The sequence below is a fragment of the Pipistrellus hanaki genome, assembly GCF_964339955.1.
Source record: "Pipistrellus hanaki genome assembly, chromosome: 4".
In the NCBI taxonomy this organism is placed as follows: Eukaryota; Metazoa; Chordata; class Mammalia; order Chiroptera; family Vespertilionidae; genus Pipistrellus; species Pipistrellus hanaki.
Genome location: NC_140506.1, coordinates 70,997,360 through 71,011,092, shown reverse-complemented (window position 1 = coordinate 71,011,092; position 13,733 = coordinate 70,997,360). Strand labels below are relative to the sequence as shown.

The 13,733-nt window shown below is 52.5% G+C and overlaps 2 protein-coding genes across 2 annotated transcripts in view; both read right to left on the bottom strand.

The window, feature by feature from the left end:
- ZAN (zonadhesin) overlaps positions 1 to 235 on the bottom strand; it is a gene marked incomplete at its 5' end in the record, with an annotated part of 33,582 nt that extends 33,347 nt beyond the window's left edge. The window contains one exon of the mRNA XM_084882122.1: positions 221 to 235. Within this exon, the coding sequence (XP_084738248.1) occupies positions 221 to 235 (15 nt within the window). The remainder of the gene's footprint in view (positions 1 to 220) is intronic.
- A 7,182-nt stretch (positions 236 to 7,417) lies between these two features.
- EPO (erythropoietin) lies at positions 7,418 to 13,383 on the bottom strand (the record flags this gene model as incomplete). Its single annotated transcript, XM_084882121.1, has 6 exons — positions 7,418 to 8,147; positions 8,308 to 8,487; positions 8,760 to 8,846; positions 9,084 to 9,226; positions 13,033 to 13,139; positions 13,325 to 13,383. The coding sequence occupies 6 exons, from the start codon at positions 13,381 to 13,383 to the stop codon at positions 7,989 to 7,991; spliced, it is 735 nt and encodes a 244-aa protein (XP_084738247.1). The 3' UTR covers positions 7,418 to 7,988.
- Between the last annotated feature and the right edge of the window lie 350 nt (positions 13,384 to 13,733).

The following is a 13,733-nucleotide window of genomic DNA, read 5'->3' as shown; positions in this document are numbered from 1 at the left end:
TCAATAATTAAAAAAAAAAAAAAAGATTGATAGCATTGAGTGCTGGTCAGTATGCAAGTAGATACACTCAAATACATTGTTAAAACTGCATATTGGTGAAAACATCTTAAAAGTTAATTTGACAATGACCATTCAACTTCCAAATGTGCATATCTTTGACCCAGCATTACCTTTCTAATATTCTTCCCACAGAAATACATGCTTATAAAGATGTACATACCTTAAATATGTTCATTGCAACATTGTTTACAATAGGAAAATAATTGAGATTACCCAAATGTTTACCTGTAGATCATATTCAAGGAATATTATGCAAGTATTAAAAAAAAAACAGTGTTTCTCAAAAAAAAAAAATAGTTACCATATGGTTTATCAATTCCACTTCTAGGTACATGTATATAGAATTGAGAAAATTGAAAAGAATCAAAAGCAAGGCCTGGAACAGATATTTGTACACCCATGTCCATGACAGCATTATTCACAGTAGCCAAAAGGTGGAAGCAACCCAACTTTTGTCAAATGAATGGATAAACAAAATGTAACATGTGCATACAGCAGAATATTGTTCAGCCTTAAAGTGGACGAAAACTCTTACATGTGCTACAACATCGAGGACATTACGCTAAGTGAAATAAGTCCGTCACAAAAGGACAGATACTATATGATTCTATCCATACGAGGTACCTCGTACAGGCAAAGTTATAGACAGAGATTTAGAATGGCGGTGCCGGGGGCTGGGAGGAATGGAGAGTGAGCAGTCAGTGTTTGATCGGCATGAAGTTTCAGTTTTACAAGATGAAAGTTCTGGAGATGGGTGGTGGTAAGGGATTGCACAAACAATGCGACTGTGTACTCAGTGTCTCTGAACTGCACGCTTAACAATGGACAAGATGATCAATGTTATGTGCATTTTGCCACAATCTTAAGAAATATTTTTAAAGTGCTACTTGATAATATGATACTATTGCAGTTTGTTACTGACTTAAAAATTAAAAAAAAAAAAAAATGGCAGTAGATCCATAGAGTCCAATGGTGGGAAGAGCGCTTACACATATATTAAAAGAGGTGAGACACAGAACAATTTTTATAGTGTGATCCCATTTATGCAAAGTCCCAGAACAAAGGTGTTCACTAAGGTGTCTATAACAAGCCAAATCTATACACAGGAACACTTGGCAGCTTTGAGGAGCCACCCAAAGTTGGGGGCATCCAAATGGGGGGTTCCGCCCCAGCTAGAGCAACTATGCTTCTATCAGTTTCATAGATGGCAATTCTACATAAGATTGCAGTAGAAAGGGCAGCTCTTGGGCTTTTGAAAATCCCGTGGATCCTCAGCAAACACACACAGTTGCAGCTAGACCAGAGAGCTGGCCCGCAGTGAGCTGAGCTATGAGGCCCAGATCCCTCTAGCACACCACTCCCATGTGTTCCTAGAAACCCCCCCCCCCCCCCCCCGTGTCATTCCCTTTTCCTCGGCAGCCCCTCACCCCCACTTCTAACTCTATGCCCGGGGCACCTGACAAGTACAGTGACGCCTCGGTAGGCCACTCTCCGGACTCTCAGGAAGGGGCGGGTACAGCTGTGCACCAGGCTCACAAGAGGCAAACACACCCCCCCCCCGCCCGCCCCTTTTCCAGTCTTGGGGACGCCTCTGCCCACATGAGCACCAGCAGGGCCCATGCAGGGGTTAGACCCGGGGAGAGAGACCCTCCACCCCTTCACATCGAAGCCAGGGATACAAAGGGCGCCCATCCCAAACCCTGGTCTCCCCTTCCTCTGTCTAGATCAGTAGTTCTCAACCTTCCTAATGCCGCGACCCTTTAATACAGCTCCTCATGTTGTGATGACCCTCAACCATAAAATTATTTTCGTTACTACTTCATAACTGTCATTTTGCTACTGTTAATGAATCGTAATGTAAATATCTGTGTTTTCCTATGGTCTTAGGCTCTGCAGCAGCGGTTCTCAATCTGTGGGTAGCAACATGGGAAAACACAGATATTTACATTATGATTCATTAACAGTAGTAAAATGACAGTTATGAAGTAGTAACGAGAATAATTTTATGGTTGAGGGTCATCACAACATGAGGAGCTGTATTAAATGGTCGCGGCATTAGGAAGGTTGAGAACCACTGCCTAGACCCGTGGTCGACAAACTGTGGCTCGTGAGCCAGATGCGGCTCTTTGGCCCCTTGAGTGTGGCTCTTCCACAAAATACCACGGCCTGGGCGAGTCTATTTTGAAGAAGCGGCATTAGAAGAAGTTTAAGTTTTAAAAATGTGACTCTCAAAAGAAATTACAATCGTTGTTCTGTTGATATTTGGCTCTGTTGACCAATGAGTTTGCCGACCACTGGCCTAGACCAAGTTAGCAGAGCAATCGATAGAGGGACAAAGCCAGGAAATGGTTAACCCAGGGAAGAGCCGCAGAAGCCAATTGATCGCAGCCCCTCCTGGTTGGGCAATAGGCCTCTGAGGGCTGCCTGTCCTGACCTCCCTTTGGCGCCACAGCTTCCTTTGCACAGTTACAGCTTCCACCCTGCCTGGGGGTGGGGGCTGGGAGCTCAGGCAGGACAGGAAAGTATGGTCAGTGGTGATGGGAGGGAACCGGCAGGCTCAGCATTTTGGGGCGATAGAAACAGGCAAGGCCCCAGAGGGTGTGTCCCTGACAAGACTGGCAGCTACAGGAATGGATGTGAGAGGCCCTGGGATGTAGGAAAACCCTGGAAACTAGTTCAGAGAACTGGAGAATCGGTCCTGGCATTTCTGTGTGCCCTTGGGAACTTGGCTCACCCTCTCTGGGCCTCAGTTTCCTCATCAGCAAGACTGAGAGGAGAGACTATCACAGTTTCCTTCCTTCCTCCCTCCTTCCCTCTTTTCTTTCTTTCTTTCTTTCTTTCTTTCTTTCTTTCTTTCTTTCTTTCTTTCTTTCTTTCTTTCTTTCTTTCTTTCTTTCTTTCCTTCTGTTGTTAATACTCACCCGAGGATATTTTTCCATTGACTGTTAGAGAGAGTGGAAGGGAAGGAGAGAAAGACACACTGAGTGATTGCCTCCCACACACACCACACCAGGTAGGGGATTGAGCCTGCAAATGAGGTATGTGCCCTTGACTGGGATTGAACCCAGGACCCTTCCGTCCTCAGGCCAAGGCTCTCTCCACTGAGCCAAACCAGGTAGGGAATTTTTTTAAAGTATTTTTAAAAATGATTTTAGAAAGACAGAGGGGAGAAGGGTATATAGAGAGAAACATCGATTAGCTGCCTCCTGCATGCCCCTTCCCCCTCTGTCCCAACCAGGGAACAAGCCCACAACCCGGACATGTACCCTGACTGGGAATCGAACCAGTGATCTCTTGGTTTGTGGTTCAATGCTCAATCACTGAGCAACACCAGTTCGGTCAAAGTTTCCCTAAATCAAAAATTGTGTGTGTCACATAATTTTTCAAATAATCACTTTTTTAAATAAAAAAATGGGGGGGTTTATAGACATCTGGGCATGACTCACTTAAGTTGGGAAACCATACTACTGTCTGTTGCCAATAATTCATGATGTCAATTTTACGATGAAATTTTAGATGAATTAGCCTTGACCAACTGGAAATGATAGCTATCTTTCAGTTTAGAGTCCTATGTCGAAGAGGCCCCATTCAGCTAACTCAGCTCCAGCAATCGTCATGCCTGCTGTGGTGAGACTTGCACACTGAGTAGTTTTAAAAAACCCTAGGCAGCCGAAACTGGTTTGGCTCAGTGGTAGAACATTGGCCTGCGGACTGAAAGGTCCCAGGTTCGATTCTGGTCAGGGGCATGTACCTTGGTTGCGGGCACATCCCCGGTGGGGGGTGTGCAGGAGGCAGCTGGTCAATGTTTCTCTCTCATTGACATTTCTAGCTCTCTAGCTCTCTCCCTTCCTCTCTGTAAAAAACCAATAAAATATATTTAAAAAAAAAACCCTAGGCAGCTGAGTGAGCCAGAGGCAGGCAGGTGCATTTGGCCACCTGAGGTTCAGCTCAGGCCCCGGGAGAGGATTCAGGCCAGTTTTACCCAAGACCAGAGGCTGCTGTCAAAGTGGGAGCTGGGGCTGCAGGAGGAAGCTGAGTTGTCCCCTAGTACTGGAGACTGGGCACTGGGGAGACTGGGAGGCATTTCTGGCTATCTAGGGAGGAAGTGGGAGCCGAGGCAGGGAATGGAGAGGGGAGGAGTTGGTAGTGAGAGATGGATGCGCCTAATGCTCCTTCCTCCCTCCCACCCACTCCCTCTCCTCTCTCCTCTGCCTCGGTGATGTGTGCTTCCTGTAGAAGAGGGGCCCAGCGTCAGAGAGCCTGGCTTGTGATCCGGACGCTTCCTCTCAGGATCATCCACTCTCTGGACCTCGGTTTCCTCTTCTGCAAAGTGCGGGTCCTATACTGTCTCTGTCTTCCCCATGGAGTTAGGAGAACAAATGAGAGATGCCCGGAAAAACACAGCACTGTACAAACAGAAGGCATCTCCATTAAACAGTTATGTAACCTGCTGACTCAGGCCGGGCTGCTCTGGCTCCTGCCCCACCAGGAAGTCAGAAGAGCCGGTTCCATCACTGACCTGGCACAACTGAGTTTTGGTTTCCCATCTGACAAGTCGGGGTGGTACCTATTGTTTTCCTGGATCATAAAGCTGTGCTTTAAATCCCAGCAGATCAGGCAGAAGCCAGAGTTTAATGTATTGTTCATCATAATCATCCTCACAGCACAGAAGAAAGTTCACACTCTTGCCCTGCGCTGGAAATTCACACTATCGACACTGACAATGCCCTTTATGCATAGCTGTGTCTCTGGCAGGAACTCTGGCCTCCCCAGGTTCTTAACATCTGGGCCTCTGAGAACTCCACATCTCAGCACTCAATCACACACCAGCTGACTATGCTAAGTTAATGGGCTCCTGTCCTTTTGCTCCTGGAAACTGCCAACTCTTGGAATACATTGGGCTATGAGCAGTACAGACTGTCATTCACTAGCACTTAGTGCAAAAGATAGCGCATAGGTGGCACTCCACAAATGTGCAATAAATGAATTATGGGAGGGGAGTTGTTTTTTAAATCCTCACCCAATAATATTCCCCCCATTTGTTGTTTGTTTGTTTTATTGATAGAGCAGAAGAGAAGGGAGGAGAGAGGGAGGGATGGAGGGAGGGAGAGAGGAAGGAAGAGAGGGAGGAAGAGAAGGAGGGAGGGAGAAGAGAGGGACATCCACGTGAGAGAGACACATGGATTGGGAGATTCAACCTGCAACTGATTCTCTTGACTGGGATTTGAACCTGTGCCCTTGACTGGGAATTGAATCCACGACCCTTTGGTCTGTGGGCCAATGCGCCAACCTCTAACCAAGCATGTCAAACTTGCGGCCAGCGGGTGCATGCCTCATTAGGCATGTGGCCCGCTGGCCACAAGTTTGACATGCTTGCTGTAAGCCAAACTGGCCAGGGCAAGTGAATTATGTTTTAATGTTCTTAACATTGCTTTCCCATTATACCTGGCCCAGGTCATCTAGTTCCGGTACCACTAACTACTTTTTTTGTTTAATTGAAAGCAGTAAGAAGTCTGAAGAGAAGTAGAGGGTCAGTGGCCCTGAATTCTTGGGACAAAAGAGCCAGGATATGAATAGACAGCAAGTCAGACCGAAAAGGAGTGGACAAAGCTTTGGAGTCATGAGTCCTAAATCTCAAGTTCATTTATTAGCTGCATTCCTTGGGCTTCAGAACAAATCTCTTAGCTCCAATTCCATCATCAAGAAAGAAAGATTACTCCCTTGCTGATTCACAGCAGGGGGTCAAGAACGGGATGCCATATGTGGAAACCACAATGTAAATTTTTATTGAAATGTGTGAGGTCAAAACCAAGGATGCTACTGCCTGCAGATTTCTCTAGCATTTCCTAATAGGGCCTGAAGAGGGCACTGTGGGCCAGGAGTTGGGGAAGCCAGGGTGAAAAATCGCCTTAGGTCCACCCCTTTGCTGCATCTTCCCACCATAGCTTCCCCCTGCCCCCTACACATGGTTGGCAAACACCCTACAACTCCCCCAATCTGCCCATAATTTTTTCCTGTTGAAAATTGCAAACATCCTCTCCTTTTTGCCTGTTTTTGGGAGCACAGGCTGATTTCTCTGTTTTGCTATAAAAGCAGAGAGACTCATTGCCATGTGCACTATAAAGGCCAGGACTGGAGTCCAGATAGTTTGTCACATCTTTTGCTGCCTGCACAGGTCTGTCTTGGGCACTGCTTTCCCCCCTGGGAGCATTATTTCTGGGAAGGGATTTGAAATTGGTCGTCAGAGTAAAGGGTTAGAGAAGTAGGGATCAGGAATGGAGGTTGAATTCATGTATTCTGTGTCCCCAACTCCAGAGGAGCAGGGAGCAGGTAGGGATTATGTGGAAGGAAGAAGCCGAAGAGGGAAGGGTGACTGCGGGTGTGTGTGTGTGTGTGTGTGTGTGTGTGTAGATTCCTGTTGCCTTGGTCTTGGGCAAATTACTTTACTTCTTTTTCTGTGCAATGGGAATGACAGCAGTAACTTTCTCAGGGGGCTGCTGTGTAAGGAATAAGTGAGGCCACAGAAGTGACCTACCTAGCCAAAACCGGTTTGGCTCAGTGGATAGAGCGTCGTCCTGCGGACTGAGGGGGTCCCAGGTTGGATTCCGGTCAAGGGCATGTACATTGGTTGTGGGCACATCCCCAGAAGGGAGTGTGCAAGGGGCGACTGATTGATGATTCTCTCATCAATGTTTCTATCTCTCTATCCCTCTCTTTTTCTCTCTGTAAAAACTCAATAAAATATTAAAGAAGAAGAAGAAGAAGAAGGAGGAGGAGGAGGAGGAGGAGGAGGAGGAGGAGGAGGAGAAGAAGAAGAAGAAGAAGAAGAAGAAGAAGAAGAAGAAGAATAAGAAGAAGAAGAAGAAGAAGAAGAGAGCTACCTAGAAGAGCTACAGGCCCTGAGGAGGGCTCAGCGAGCACTTTTTCTCTGGGAAAGCGGCTTCTGCACTGTTGTCTACTGAGCCTCCTGCAAGTCTGGGGGCAGAATATTCATGATGACCATCCCCAGGCAAGAAAAGAGGTCAGCTGGATATAAAGGGGGTTGGTGCACTGAGGTGGCAGAGACTGACGCCTGGAATGTGGCATTAGCAGAAGGGGTCACAGAGAAGAAGGGGCGGGAAGAATACGCGTTGGTAGCTGCCTACAGAGGAGTAGCCTTGAATGGAACCACCTTATTGACCAGTGTGGGCAGAGCTTGTGGCCTTACGCCCAGTGGGTCAAGAGGTCAGACAGGCCATGCGAGGCAGCACGTAGGGCTGGTTTCCCAGGCCCGCTGCCTGCTGCCATGATGGGGGGGGGAGGGGGGGGGGCAGAGCCAGGGAAGTGGTGGGCTCCCAGGAAAACAAACACGCCAAGAGCCATGTTATGGTTTAATTTCTTGCCGGTGAGATTGAAAAACACACAAAACACACAAAAACATACAAAGCCAGGGGCCAGCCCCCATCCCATCCTCATGGCTCCCACCACCTTCATTATCCGGGGGGATCTTGCTGTCAGGGAGTCCCCTGTGGAGACCTAGAGAATCCACGACTTGCCACCTACATTCTCCAGTCCATCCTATCCCCGCATGGTAGGTGCAAAGAGAGGCGTCTGCCCTCCAGCTTGTCCTGGCATCACAGTTCTGCAGGGCATGGAGGTGAGCTTGGTGCCGCTCCAGCATGGCACCGTCCCGAGTTTAAGCTGATCTCCTCTGAATTTTTCCTGCTTCTGGGCCTTAGACGGGCCCTGTGACATCCTTAGACCCGAGTTGAACTCTGGACAGTTCCTCTGGCCCCTAAGATGTCCCCGCTGGTCCTGGAGTGTCCTGGGACAGGCTGGTGCTGAGCTGATAGCCCCTGGATGGGGGTCGGGAGTGGTGGTGTGGGAGACGTGGCACGGGCAGTAGTGGTGAGCAAGGTGGTGGATGTGCCCAGGGCAGGAGCACCTGATCACCTGTCCCCTCTCCTGCAGGCCTCCCCTGTGTACAGCTTCAGCTTTCCCCGCAGGAAGTTGGAGTAGATTCGGAAAAACTTGCACAAAGTATCAACAGTGAATGTTCGGAGTGGAGCAGCAGTGGCCGCTGCATCTGGAAGGGAGATGGCTTCCTTCTGTCAAGGAGAGGACACGAGATTACTGCAGTGCCGGGGCCCGGGAGGGAGGCTGGATCCAGGAGAGGACAGGAGGGGGTGTGGGGAAAGTCTCCTTGGCAGGGCCCTTCTCCCACTTTACAGAAAGGGCGGAGTGTGAGGGAGGCTCTATTCCCCGCACCTGGCTTCCCAGCGCCCGGAGCAGGGAGGTGAGGCTGCGCAGGCCGCTGATGGCTTTGTCCACGTGTAGCTGCAGGGCCTCAGAGGTCTGGGAGGAGTTGGCCAGCAGGGCCTGGCCCCGCAGGATGGCTTCTGAGAGCAGAGCCAGGCCCTGCCAGACTTCCAGGGCCTGCTGCTCCACCTGCAAGGAGCAGAGAGTTGGAGTCAACTGGGCCCAACCCACACCTCATTCCTCCCCCTCAGCCACCCTGAGCACAAAGCTGAGCAAACAAGCAGAAGGCGGGCAAAAGAGTCCGTGGAATGAATGAATGAATGAATGAATGAATGAACAGATTAACCTATTCCATTCCGTCCTCATCTTTGCTACTCCATTTCCTCTCTGTATCATCCTCCCTCCTGCCCTATCAAGTTTCCAAAATGAGACTCCCCAAGAGGAAGGGAAAACGAACTCACCTCCATCCTCTTCCAGGCGTAGAAGTTAACCTTGGTGTCTGGGACGGTGATATTCTCGGCGAAGCTGCAGCCTTCAGCACAGCCCATCTGAAAGCACAGCGCCAGGGCGTCAATGCCGCAGGGGCCCACAGGCCATAGCCCCTCCGCTGTGCCCCGCACCCAGCTTCCAGGGGTGCACAGGGGCTACCGGTTTTGTCCATTTTCCAGGCTTCTCCCTCCAGCCTGAACCCCGTTCGGGGAAGGCGCTCAGGTCCCTGGCTTTGGGAGGAGGCCCCGGGGCCCCTCAAGGTGAACGCTGTGGACTGTCCTGGGAAGGGGTCTCACCGTGACGTTTTCAGCCTCCCGGGCCTCCAGGATGTACCGCTCCAGGACGCGGCTGTCACAGATGAGGTGCGGAGGGGCGCCCCGGACGGGGAGGCCCAGAGGAAGCAGCAGCAGGGACAGCAGGAGCAGCAAGGGAGGGCATTCTAGGAGAGAGAGCCGGGCTTGGTGTGAGGCGGGGCGGGGAGGAGAGGGGTTCGCTTGGAGGGGCAGGTTCACACACCCCGCTCCTGGCCGGGGCTGGCTCTCCCAACACCGGTCTGCCCAGCGCTGCGATTCCGCCTCCGGCGCCTTCATTCAATCCCGCCGCCCGGCGCGCCCCACCCCCCGCCGCCGGCGCGCTCCGCTCCTCGGGGCCAAACTTCACTCCGGCCGAGGCAGAGGCTTCCCCTCCCGCGGGTCCCGCCGGCCGCCCCAGGACGCAGGTATCCGCTTCCTCCCCACCCGCCAGGAGCCGCTCCTCTCTCCCGCGGACCCCCACACCTCGTCCCCGGCTCCAGGTCCCATTCTGCCTTTCCCGGGGTCTCCCCACCGGGGTCCCCCCGAGCCCGGCCGACACGTGGAGGCTGCCCCACCCCCTTCGCCCTTCCGGGGTCCCTCGGCCGGTCGTGTGGGTCCTTGGACCCGGCCACCTCGGGGCCGGCAGTCCCCGGGGCAAATCCCTTCGCAAACAGGGGCCGGCGGCACTCACCGCGCGCCCCCATCTCCGCGCCCCGCCGGGCCGCTCAGCGAGCAGGGGCCCGCCCGGCGCCCGCGCCCCGCGCCCTCATCCCGGGAAGCTCGTGGGGCCGGGCCGCCCCGCAGGCCGGAGGAGGGGGCTCCCTGTCCCGGGGCTGCCGGGCCGGGGGGTCGGGCTGAGCAGGCGCAGGGCCGGTGTGTGTCCGTCCGTCGGTCCGTCCGGGGCGCCGCGCGGGGAGGCGAGCGGCGGCGGCGGCGCGGGGACTGCGGCGGCGGCAGCGGGGGTCGGGGCTGTTATCTGCATGTGTGCGTGCGTGTGAGGGGGCGGCGGAGGCTGTGTGCGTGAGGGGTCGCCCGCGGCGGGGGCCATGAGGTCAGAGCCGGGGGCAGGACGCCTGGGTCGCGGGTTCGCCGGGGCGGGAGCGGCGCGGCGGGCGCGGGCGCAGGATCCCCTCCGGCCCGCCCGACCCCGCTCCGTGCGGCCCGGGATGGGCGGGACGCCGGCGCCCGGAGGAGGGCCGCTCCGGGAAAGGCTGGGGGAACCCCCCACGCCTCCCAGGGGGGCACTCGGGGCTCGGAGCTGGAAGAAGTGCCCAGGTTTCTGCGAAGGCGCTGAGTCTGGAAGCTGCTGGCAGGCACAAGTCAGTTGCCTTTCTTCTCGCGGCACTTGTTCCAGAATCAGTGTGGCTCACGTTGAGAAATCGAATGGTGTATGGAGCAAGAAATGCTGGGGTCTTCTCCCCCTCCTCCCTTTCCAGGACCCTGAAAGCCCAGGAATTGAACTTTTAGGGCACAAGTCACACGGTCTGGTCTGTAGGACATGTACGCACTTCCACATCGCTTCTTTGTCCTGGGACACAGGTCAGCCTGTGTGGCAGAACTCTTAGGGACTCTGAAATAAAGCTGGCCCCGGAGTGAGGGCAGTTAGGATTTGCTTTGTGAACTGTAGGAAGCCCCGAGGCAGGAGAGCAATCTTCCTAAAGCCAGACCGAGGCTGGCTGCCTCTCAAACCTTAGAAAATGGCCTCAGCCCCGGAGCCTGCGTCCTCACCTGTCACATGGGTGTGAGGGAAGTACCAGGCCCACCTCCGGCAGGTTTCCTAAGACAGCAAAGCCCTACAGGTAGTTAGAGAAGTTCCTTCACTCCCTACCTGGTCTCAGGATATTAGAGACATTTTTTTCATGTGTTCCGTGCCTTCTTTAGGCAAGACACGTGACTACACACACTTTGCAGGACAAAAGGAGGTGTGGAGACCTAGGTCCCGGACATCTCCTGGATGGGGTTAGTAGCTTCCCACAGAGACAAGCTGTGTGCACAGGCAGTGTGTGTGTGAGGAGAGTGCACAGAGCTGAGCTGTGGGAGTTTGGAGAAGGCAAGCTCCTGGAGGGGAAGTCAGGGAAGCTCTCATGGAGGATTGGACAGGAGCTCAGCCTTGAAGGGCAGGCAGGATTTCGCCAGGAAAAGATGTCAGGTGGGTGTGGGAGGCCAGTTACGCAAAGGGCCAGGAGGGTCGGGTGCAGAGCACAGGAAAAGGAGAGGAGGAGATCAGACCAGAGGGCTGGCGAGGGAGGGGCCAGGCTCCTTGAATGCCACTCTAAGGAATTTGGCTTTTGCTGGGAAATGTTCATTCATTTATTCAAGAAATTCTGTTTCCCCGGCTGGTGTGGCTCAGTGGTTGAACATCAACCTGTGCACCCGGAGGTCGTGGTTCCATTCCCAGTGAGGGTACGCACCCGGGTTTTTGGCTCGATGCCTACTAAGGGGCCAGCAGAAGGCAACCGATTATAATGTTTCTCGTTGATGTTTTTATCTCTCTATCCCTCTCCCTTCTTTTCTCTCTAAAAATCTTCTTTTTTTTTAAAGAAATATTTGTTGTTTGAGGAGCATCATCCCATACACCAAAAGGTTGTGGGTTCGATTCCTGGTCAGGACACATACTTCTGTTGTGGGCTGCATTCCCAATCAGGTACGCATGGGAGGCAACTGATTGATGTTTTTCTCTCAGGTATTTCTCTCTCTCTTCTCCCCCTCCCCCCGCCCTTCCTCTCCCTCTGTAAAAATCAGTGGAGCTAGACTGGTGTGGCTCAGTGGTTGAGCATTGATCTATGAACCAGGAGGTCACAGTTTGATTCCCAGTCAGGACACATTCCCAGGTTGCAGGCTCGATCCCCCGTGTGGGGCATAAGAAGGCAGCCGATCAATGATTCTCTCTCATCAGTGATGTTTCTATCTCTCGTTCCTTTTCCCTTCCTCTCTGAAATCAATAAAAAATATATTTAAAAAAGAAAAAAATTATTCTCTCTCATCATTGATGGTTCTATTTCTCTCTCCCTCTCCCTTCTTCTCTGAAACCAATAAAAATATATTTTCAAAAAATAAATAAAACTAAAAATCAATGGAAACATACCCTCAATGAGGAATTTTTTAAAAATGAAATGAATATTCATTCACTTAAGAAATCTATATATAAATGCCTATTCTTGGCCTGGACCTGGGGCTAAAGCTGTGCATGAAACAGACGCCCTGGTTAAGCTAGCATTCTAGTAGAGAGGCAGACGACAAACACAGATATGAATAAAGGGGATCTCCAATGGCAATGAGGACTAAGAACAAGCACAGAAAGGAGAGGGGGGAGGAACCAGGAGTGTTAAAAGAGGTTGCAATTTTAGATCAAGCAAGCAGGGATGCATGCTGAGAAGGTGACCTGGATGAAGAAGACCTGAATGAGGTGAGGGAGGGAGACATAAAGGGGTGAGGGGAGAGCATGACCCAAGAGGAATTCAGAAAGATGGAGGGGTTGGCGGAAGTAACGAGGACCTGACTCTCCCGCTCTGCTCTCCTGCCCTCGCTCACCTCCAGCCTGCTTTGGGAGCCCTCCTCGAACCTGGGCCCGGGATGGGGTCTGCACGCCCCACCATGCCCTCTGGTCCCAGTTTCCCTCTCAGCACCAGGCGGACTCCCAGCCCCTCTTGGCCTTCAGAGCCCAGTTCTGCTTCCTTCCCAGATCCCAGCTGTGAGACAAGCACATGCACACTCACGTCCACACACGTCCGCACATGTGTTCTGTCCCTAACCCCCCAACCCCCAGGCTCTGCTCTCCCAGTCCTCAACTCCGACTCCTGCGTCACTGCCCTGACCTGACCATGAAGAGGAGACCAGGAACAGATGGGGGTGGGGTGGACTCAGCCTGAAGAGGAGAGGAGAGGAGGAGCCTCCTGGGCTGAGGGACCTGCTCCTCCCTCCCCTCTGACAGCAGTTTGCCAGAGGCCCCTACCTTCAAGAAAGGAAGGAAGATGGTCAATGCACAGGAACCAGGGCCTCCTGGACAGGGGTGGTGCTGGCTCTCCTCTGTGGCGTTCAAAGAGAAAGCTATGGCTGCAGCTTGGGGGAGAGGGGAGAGGAGAAGAGCTTGGTCCGCCCCACACCCAATCCCTAAACTGTGTCATCCTGTTAGGAGGGCAGAGGCTGGCTTGGAGGACAACTTCAACCCATCTGTCCTCATCAGGGGACCCTGAGGATAGGGAAGAAAACAGGAAGCTACCTGGGGCTCTCCCTCCAACATTCACCAATTCACCATCTCCTGCCCAGCGCCCCCTCCATCTTCCTGCTTCCATTCCCCCAGCATGGTGCTGACTCAGTCCCAGGACCACTGCAGGTCTCCTCACTGACCCCTCCAGTTAACCCCCACCCCTGCCATTAGACTAACTTTCTTTTTAAAAAATATTTTTATTGATTTCAGAAAGGAAGGGAGAGGGAGAAAGAGATAGAAACATCAGTGATGAGAATCATTGATTGGCTGCCTCCTGCACGCCCCCTACTGGGGATCGAGCCTACAACCCAGGCATATGCCCTTGGCAGGAATCGAACCTGGGACCCTTCATTCTGTAGGCCGATGCTCTATCCACTGAGCCAAACCAGCCAGGGCTAGACTAACTTTCTTATTGGGTAGCCTCATTTGGTCACTCCCCTGAGCAG